This window comes from Littorina saxatilis, linkage group LG7, assembly GCF_037325665.1.
Source record: "Littorina saxatilis isolate snail1 linkage group LG7, US_GU_Lsax_2.0, whole genome shotgun sequence".
NCBI classification, from domain to species: domain Eukaryota; kingdom Metazoa; phylum Mollusca; class Gastropoda; order Littorinimorpha; family Littorinidae; genus Littorina; species Littorina saxatilis.
Genome location: NC_090251.1, coordinates 2,270,109 through 2,279,768, shown reverse-complemented (window position 1 = coordinate 2,279,768; position 9,660 = coordinate 2,270,109). Strand labels below are relative to the sequence as shown.

General features: G+C 48.1%; 1 protein-coding gene across 1 annotated transcript in view; it reads left to right on the top strand.

Moving 5' to 3' along the window:
• The first annotated feature begins 259 nt into the window (after positions 1-259).
• LOC138972028 (phospholipid-transporting ATPase ABCA3-like) overlaps positions 260-9,660 on the top strand; it is a 44,378-nt gene continuing 34,977 nt past the window's right edge. Inside the window, exons 1-3 of the mRNA XM_070344869.1 lie at positions 260-286; positions 4,806-5,694; positions 6,121-7,523. Of these exons, the coding sequence (XP_070200970.1) occupies positions 260-286; positions 4,806-5,694; positions 6,121-7,523 (2,319 nt within the window). The remainder of the gene's footprint in view (positions 287-4,805; positions 5,695-6,120; positions 7,524-9,660) is intronic.

Sequence of the window (9,660 nt, the reverse complement as noted above, 5' to 3'; positions counted from 1 at the left end):
TGCTCCTGGGGAGCTTGATGTGGTTGTCTGTCCCGTGAGGACGCTCAGAAGGTACCTGTCACGGACTTGGCATTGGTCAGAAAGTCGGAAGGTTTTATGATATCACTTAACACAGCGGGTGTAAGGATATTGCGAAAGGGACTTTAACCAAGTGAGTCTCCATGTTGATCACACGGGGGTTTACCTGTTGACAAACACAGTCTGGAGATGTTAGGGCAGTTTTGCCTTTCACTATAGCTAGAACGTATGAGGCAAGGGCATGGGCCTTCTCTTTGGCAGTCCTCAGGTCGGGCCTTGTTTTGGGCTGAAGTTCTGGAGTCGGCTTACTGGCGGTCTGAGGAGGTTTTTATTAACTTCTACCTCAGAGACGTCTTGATACAGGACGGCAGTTCCGCGTTACCTTTTATGGTAGTCGCAGGACAGGTTCTAATATCATAATTTCGCTATGTACCCACCACCTATAGTAGCAATCTGCTATATGTGAGTTGGGTAATAATATGTAATTTAATCCAAAATTTTAATAATAAATTTTCATTTAATTAATATACTTACCCAACTCACATCGTTTAAACCCTCCCGCCTCCCCGCTGTGGTGGTATTGGGTTCTAAAAAAGTAATGAGTTGGGCTTCGTTCGAATGATACAAATGGCGGCGTATGCGCACGCATACGGATGTTGGACCGGGCATCGGTCTGATATTATGGGATGGATCACTCTTTTTTAGGGTGGTCTCCCTTGTTACCAAGGGGAACGCGTACAGCGTTACCAGCACTGAACTAGAGTTAATTGCTATATGTGAGTTGGGTAAGTATATTAATTAAATGAAAATTTATTATTAAAATTTTGGATTCGCGGCATCCGTACCAGTGGACTGTGGGAGGTCGTACACTGCTAACACTGCGACGCGTACCCAAAAGCTACGGACAGGGCCGGACCAAGTTCGTTTGAGGGGGGGGGGGGGGGTTCCAACTGAAGGCAACGGTCCAGGGGCCGCTGAGGCCCCGGTGGGGTGCAGGGGAAGCAGAGAAAATTTTGCATTTGTGAGGTCATTGTTTGGTCTTTCCTTGCAACTGGGAATCAAAATTACACATTTTCAACAGTAACAAAATACTTCAGATATTCATTTACCATAGTGGTTCAGTGGAATAATCCCAAAGACATATATGCTTAGTAAATAAGTCTGACAGGACTCTTTACTTTGAATACTTAAATTCAAGCAAACAAGCAATGATTACAACATCTGGAATACAAAGGAGAAGTGGTATGAGAGATGTTGTATGGTGAACAATGACACTATACTTTAGTGAAATAAACTAAGGGAGTTGGGGGAAGAACTTAAAAAGTCCACATATTTATTTTTCTTTTCTCTGAGAGGTATATCGGATGGCCAGGGGGGGGGGGGGGGGGGTCCGGAACCCAGGACCCCCCACCCCCCCAGATCCGGCCCTGACAGGGCCGGACTAGACAAGTACGTATTAGGGGGGGGGGTACATATGGGGGTCCAGGGGGCGAAGCCCCTTGGTGGGGGTTACAAGGGGGTTTGCCCCCTTGGTGGGGGTTGCCCCCTTGAAGCTGAACGTTTTTTGATGTTTCTGGAGGGAAAGGAAGCCTCTCCTTGAACGAAAAAGGTAAATTCGACAGCATGATTTTTTTTTGAGGGGGTGAGAGGTGCGATTTCTCCTCGGATTTCATGATGATCCAGATGCAACCCCCCCCCCACTCCCTCCCCCACAATAAAAAAAAGCGTTTGGGAGGTACATGCTTAAGTCAGGGGGGGGGGGGGGTTGCGCAACCCCCCCCTAGTCCGGCCCCGCGTAACACCTCAATTGGACCAAGTCGACTACGCGTAGCTCACTTCGCGAAGCTACCGGAACTAGACTATGGCGGAAAAAAGAGTTATCTTTTCATGTCTTGGCGTCTCAAATCTTATTAGCCAGAAAGCGCATGCGCGTAGTCTCGACCGCCGCGCGGTGTGCTTCTTTCTGAGTACTTTACGTCACAAATTGTACTTTACGTACTTGATGATGACGTAAGTTAATTGTAACACATAGTTATGTGTTCTATTTTGTTTACTGAGCACGGCCGGTGTAACACGAAATTTTTACTCCGAGTACACTTTTCGTACGAGAAAAGAACTCCCCAAGGCAGGAAAAAATTACTCCCTCCACGAAATTTTTACTCCCCATTCTTTTTACTTCCAGTAAAAATGTTGTACGCAAAAATGGGATGCGGGCGAAGGGATAATGCCAATAAGTAATCTCGCGCAAACGAATGTCGCGCTACCCTCCTTCCATCACCAAGACTAACAGGGACAAGGGAGTAACAATTTCGTACACCTGGCATGGGAAGTTAAATTGCTTGTGTTGGGGTGAAGTAATTTATTCGTTATTCATTCGTCAGGGAAGTAACATTTTTGTACGAAATGTTTACTCGGAACTCACCTGTCTTGGGGAGTAATTTTCTCGTGTAATGGGGGAGTGCTTTTTTCGTGAAGGGAGTAACTTTTTCGTACGAAATGTTTACTCCGGAGTAAAAATCTCGTGTAATTTTCTCGTGTTACACCGGGACCAGTTGGCGTGAGCGCTGGGGTTTCGAGTTTCATTCGACATGTCAATGCATCGCAGTATGAAATAATACGGTTAGTTCTTGTACTTTGGGTCAACCAAAGTCGATAAATGCATTCTTTACTATGGTATTGAGTCTGATTTTGTCGTCCATCTTGAATCGAAAAGCACTCTTCTTACAAAAAAACCCCAACTTCGTTGCGAGCTACGAGGGGGGCGATGCTTTACCACGTGCACCGGGAATGGGCTTTTTGGACGTAACGTGTGTGGGAATGGGGAAATTCTCGTAGCGTGCACCGTGCACAGAGGTCCGGCGTGCACCATGCATGGAGCTTTTTTGTAACGTGCACCGTGGATCACCGTGCATGGCACTTTTGGCCTCAACGTGCACGTGCATAGACCCCCCCCCCCCCCCCCCCTTGGTAACCCTCAGCTACGGCGAAGCTTCGCATGTCAAAACTTGAGAAGCTATGTTGGGGTCAAAGCAGAGACTATGGTCAATGTACCACGCCGTAGCTGCGAGTTTTCGGTATAAAGACTTGGCGAAGCTTCGTGTGGTCGACTACGGCCTCAATTAAGGACGGGCTTTAACAAGAACTAAGCCTTATGATGATGTAACCACCTCACATGTTGAGTGCACCAGGCTCGGTGGGCAGCTGGATGGTTGGCAGTCAATGTTGTTTTGCGAACTGGGCGTCTTTCTCTGAAGTTTAAAGTGTGTAAGCAGTTTGTAACACTTTGATTACTGAAAGCAGTGTGTGGCGGCAGCTCTTGGTCGATGCCTGCTGCCTTTTCAGTAACCTTTTTTCGCTGCATGACCTTCATTTGGATGAGGCGATCCTTCATTGTTGTGGTGACTGTAGGCCGACCTAACCATTGTTGTGGTGACTGTAGGCCAACCATAACATTGTCGTGGTGACTGTAGGCCAACCATACCATTGTTGTGGTGACTGTAGGCCAACCATAACATTGTCGTGGTGACTGTAGGCCAACCATACCATTGGTGTGGTGACTGTAGGCCAACCATAACATTGTTGTGGTGACTGTAGGCCAACCATAACATTGTTGTGGTGACTGTAGGCCAACCATAACATTGTTGTGGTGACTGTAGGCCAACCATAACATTGTCGTAACTGTACTGTGCCAATTGCTTGAAGCCATTGCTTCAGTCCGATGATGTTGAAGTGTGACACTGCAACACACGGAACCACTTGCCTGGCAGAAACAACATCTAGAAATGTTCGCTTGAGTTCGTTTCCCTGTTGTTTTCCATGTTATCATTATCATTGGTCCAACCCTGCTCTGGTGACCAGCTCTTGATAACGACCAGCTCTTGATAACGACCAGCTCTTGATAACGACTACCTCTTGATAACGACCACCTCGTGATAACGACTACCTCTTGATAACGAATACCTCTTGATAACGAATACCTCTTGATAACGACCACCTCTTGATAACGACCACCTCTTGATAACGACCACCTTGATAACGACCACCTCTTGATAACGACGATCTGCCCATTACGACCACCCCGACGACATTTGCAAAAATGTGACCTCCACCACGGAATGAGTCGCTTCACTAGTCACCAATGTGTGATTTTTGTATTTCTCTATTTTCTAAAAGATTGTTTATGCTCTACCCAGGGTTGAAACCAGTTTACTGAAGAGTTATAAGCCTGTGAATGAGGTAACCCTCAAAACCTCGGTTCTGGTAAAAATAGCCCCAAAATGTTTAACCTACCCAGGCCTTTTTCCATAGCAACCCGCTCACAGGTCAAGTATATTTACCAATAGAAAGTAGACAGTTTGAAAGTCGGAACAAAGACCTCTCCATTCATGTGTGTAGCGACGGGTCCGTTGGAAGCATACAGGGCGAATGTTGGGTGAAAGTGGCTTTTTTTCGGGGCGCTAATCTCACAAAAACGCAAGGGTAGGGTGCTTTTATGCAACTTTTAAGACATTTTCAGCTTATCCGGTGATATAAGTAGGTGGACAACTGACTATAGAAATGTAACGAAATCGCAAAATTGATACGTGACAACCACTGGACGTAATTATTGGTGACAAGCGAGTCATTCCGTGGTGGAGGGTCACAAAGGTTCTTTCCGGTATAACTGATTCACCTCTCCATTGCGACCACCTGTCGATAACGAGCAATTTTGGTCGGCCTTTGGTTGGTTGTTGGAGACAGGTTTGATTGTACCATATTAAAATGGAATACAATCTTGTTTGGACCAGGTGACTTTCCTGCTGCCCGATGACCAGTCCGCCCAGTTCCCCGACCTCTTCGCCTTCCTCGAGCAGAACAAGGGTGAGCTGGGCATCACGTACTTTGGCGCCTCCGCCACGACGATGGAAGAGGTGTTTCTCAAGGTCGGGGAGAGCGCAGAGATTGCCGCGCATTCCAGCAGCACCCACATCGCCGTGCCGGAGGAGGGGGACCAGGGGGAGGAGGTGGAAGAGGTGTTCCTCAAGGTCGGGGAGAGCGAAGAGATTGCCGCGCCTTCCAGCAGCACCCACATCGCCGTGCCGGAGGAGGGGGAACAGAGGGAGGAGAAGGAAGTGAAGGAAGAAACCACCACGGTCACCTCGGCTCCTGAAAACGGGAGCTCCATCAATCCCAGACCTGGGGAGCAGTCCAACAACGCAAACAACGACGAGAGGAGCGACGTCAACCAGAACTCCGGCGACGTCAACCAGGGGGCCAGTGACGTTAAGCAGAAGGCCTTTAACGTCAAACTGAAGGCCAAGGGTGTCAATCAACACGCCACTGACGTCACCATGACGACCAATGACCTTAAGCTGAAGGCCAGGGGCGTCAATCTGAAGGCCAATGACATTGTACCGACGACCAGTGACGTCAGACTGAAGGCCAGTGACGCCAACCAAAACGCCACAGCGGTGGTGGACGTGTTGGGTTTGTCCCGGGGCTACAGTCGCCTGTCGGGCCTCCACCTCAGCCTGTCCCAGCTGCGGGGCATGCTGGTGAAGAAAGTGATCTGCTGGTGGCGCAGTCCTGCCACCAGCCTCATCCAGATCATGCTGCCTGTCGTCTTCGCCGTGCTGGCCTATCTCGTGGCCAAGCAAACATTAAACGTGGCGGATGCAAAAGGAAGTCCTCAAAAAGGTACACGCGGTTTAATGTGGTATGTGTGCTTGCGTACGTAGTACGTGCGTGTGTGTGTTTGTGTTTGTGTGTGTGTGTGTGTGTGTGTGTGTGTGTGTGTTTTGGGGTGTGTGTTTGCGCGCGCGCGCGCGCGTGTGTGTGTGTGTGTGTGTGTGTGTGTGTGTGTGTGTGTGTGTGTGTGTGTGTGTGTGTGTTTTGGCGTGTGTGTTTGCGCGCTGCGTGGGTGTGTGTGTGTGTGTGTGTGTGTGTGTGTGTGTGTGTGTGTGTGTGTGTGTGTGTGTGTGTGTGTGTGTGTCAAGAATTCGGTGAGCAATTGTATTTTGTTTTGTTTGAAGGTATTGAATGTAGTCAAGCCAACTTCTTTCCCAGCTAGTGTTCTGCACATTACAGACATTAAGTCTTATCTCACATGTCTCATTTGTTAAGGTGTAAGCCCGCCGCTGAAGCTCAACCTTGACCCGTTCTGTGAAACCACCGTGCCTTACGGCGTCTTCGACCTGCCCAGCCGAGTCACCCCGTCAGGGGTCAAAGCCTCTCTTAGCAGCCTGAGCAAGCTGTACGCCGGTCAGTTTGGCGACGGTCAGTTTGGAGACGGTCAGCACACAGCTAAGGAGGTGGGCAGCTTCAAGGACCTGTGCAAACTGACCGTGGGCTTCTCACCGCAAGACTTTTCCAGGAAGGTCATCGTGGGAGCTGCCTTCATGCCGGGGGAAAAAGTGTCAGAGGTAATGGCCACAGCGCTCTACAACCCCTTCCCGATCCACGCCAGGGCCATCGCTTTTGCCCTCGTCCTTAACGCCGTAGCCAAGGAGCGAGTCAACAGCAGCGTCAACATCGTCCCAGTCCTCTACCCGCTTCCCCAAAAGTCCGCGATAAACGCACATTTTTCAAAGGAACAGCTCAAACTGTTTATTTACGGGTTGGTGGGCCTTATGTTGGGCATGATTTTGGGGCTCGGCATGGCCTTCCACTCCCCCCTCTTCATCGTCTCCATCATGAGCGAGGGCACGGCTGGCTCCAAGCACTTGCAGCGTGTGAGCGGGGTGAGCCCCTTGGTGTACTGGACGGGCAACCTGCTGTGGGACCTGGCGGTGTGCGCGCCAACCTTCGCCGTGATCATCGGCCTGCTGTGCCTTACTGGCCTTGAGCCCATCACAGAGGGCTCGCGACCCGCTCTCGTCGTCGTCCTCTTCGCGCTGTACGGTCTGGCCATGCTGTCTTTCGCCTACCTTGCGCACTTCTTCTTCAAGTCGGCGCTCAACGCCATGACCATTCTCTTCTTTCTTAACCTCGCTAGCGGCGTTATCATGCCGGTCGTTGTGTTCCTCTTCTCTTTTTTTAGAACCTATAAAAGCATGGCCAACTCCCTGGACCAGGTGTGCAGTTACTTGTTGCCACTCTACAACCTCATCGCTGGGTTGAGCAGGCTTTTCACCAACTACGTCACACTTACCTCGTGTGAACTGGGCAACTACACGCAGTCGTGCCTTGTCAGGGAGGGCCAGTGCTGCAAAGGCTTCAGCAAGGGTTGTGGCGGCCGGGAGTGTGACGACTTCTCGGAGAACTACTGGGCCTTAGAGGGCGGCACGGGCAAGTACCTGCTGTGCTTGTTCGTGCAGGGTGTGGTTTTCCTGCTGCTGACGCTGGAGTTTGAGAGGCAGGGGCTGTCGCGGTGTGACTGTGCCTGTATCTATGGGTGTTCGTGTATGGGAGGGAAGCACACAGAGGGGGACGCCGCGGACGAAGACGAAGACGTGGCGGAAGAAAGGCGGCGCATCGCGAGCAGCGACGTCAAGGAGTTGTGCAAGCAGGACTGCGTGCTGGTCAAGGTATCTCTGTCTCTCTCTGTGTAAACTCTCTGTCTCTCTCAATCTCTGTCTGTTTCTGTCTCTCACAGTGTCTCTCTATGTCTCTGTATCTATCTCTCTGTCTGTTTCTGTCTCTCACAGTGTCTCTCTATGTCTCTGTATCTATCTCTCTGTCTGTTTCTGTCTCTCACAGTGTCTCTCTATGTCTCTGTATCTATCTCTCTGTCTGTTTCTGTCTCTCACAGTGTCTCTCTATGTCTCTGTATCTATCTCTCTGTCTGTTTCTGTCTCTCACAGTGTCTCTCTATGTCTCTGTATCTATCTCTCTGTCTGTTTCTGTCTCTCACAGTGTCTCTCTATGTCTCTGTATCTATCTCTCTGTCTGTTTCTGTCTCTCACAGTGTCTCTCTATGTCTCTGTATCTATCTCTCTGTCTGTTTCTGTCTCTCACAGTGTCTCTCTATGTCTCTGTATCTATCTCTCTGTCTGTTTCCACGGTGTGGGAGACGTTCCATGCGTAAAAAGCTCTGAGGCGGTAGTGATCCAGGTCTGAGGGGCCACTTTTCGTAGTCGGCCCAGATCGATCGCAACTGTAGGTGTCTAAGGCAGAGTGTCACTATACATTTTTTGGTTTGTAACGTTCACAAATCCATTGGGTATTACCAAATGTAGGCACATAGATGCTACAATAAATATGGATCGCAATAATTGATCATCTGTGTCAAAAAGTGGAGATGTATATGCAATTTCGTGGTTATGCTCGATACAGACTAGCACAGACCACCCACACCATCATGGGGAGCTGGGTCAATGCTCGATACAGTCTAGCACAGACCACCCAAACCATCATGGGGAGCTGGGTCAATGCTCGATACAGACTAGCACAGACCACCCACACCATCATGGGGAGCTGGGTCAATGCTCGATACAGTCTAGCACAGACCACCCAAACCATCATGGGGAGCTGGGTCAATGCAAAAGCAATGTTTTGGCGTCAAAACATTTTTCAGATTGCTTCTAGATTTCTCTCAAAATTAATTAACTCGTTTAATCGATGTGCCTGCTCTTAGGAATAGCAAAATGGTTGGAGCTTAGGTTTGTTCCAGCTCTGACGCAATTCGCAAAACGGACAATATAAGGCCCTTATAGATGAAATATGTACTCCTGGTGATAGAATAGCATATATTTAACACTTCCTATCAGTGGATGGCATCAAAGTGGTGAAATCTGCATGTTATGCGGCAAAAACGAAATGTTCCAGCTCTGAGGTGTTTGATCGGCAAAATGTTCTAGCTCTGAGCAAATGTTGAAATGTTCCGGCTATGAGCATTTTTTTTATCGAATGCTCTGTAACTGAACATTATGACAGATGTAAACGAAAAATCAACACAGAACATTTAATATCTTGCGTAATCAGGTATTCCTTGACTTTTAAGGTACTGCATTGGTGTTTTAGAGTAATTTCCAATAATTCTTTGTAGTATGTTGCATCCTCTTAATTTGAAATATTTCGTTCAGTACCAAATGTAAACATCTGCATGCTGTTTAAGGTGGAGATAAATGAAGCTGTTAGGTACCGCAGACACAGTTATTGCTTCGTGTCTATTTGTTTCTTGACCAGTACTCTTGATTTTGGTACCGTTTAGAATGATGCTTACCGTATTTGAATTGATCAAACACGTGGCAGTCGCTTATAAATGATGAAGTGTTTAGCTTTTCCCGATCAAGGTACATACTGTTACTTATTCGAACCTGGCAGTGAGGAGGGTATCACCGCAACAGTTGGTTTACACCATATAATATATGTCACCGTGTATGTATGTATAATTTTGATTCTCTGCTAGAGGAAGTAGATATTAGCAAAATAAATGTATCAATTACGGCAGCCAGTTGCATTTTATATTTTCAAATTATCTACTTACGTACGCAGATAATCCAAACCATACATACGTACATAACCGTAAAAGTCAACCTCCCCAAAGTTTGAACCGAATCCCTGCACCATCTTTGTATCATCTACACACCATTTGTATGATTTGTCAGAAATTGTCAACGTTCAACAACATTAGCTCTGGTTTTTGGTACTCAGCTTTTTCTGTCTGTGAAAACTTTGCAACATCTGAACGTCAACTATGCAAAATTGATGACGTCACCACAT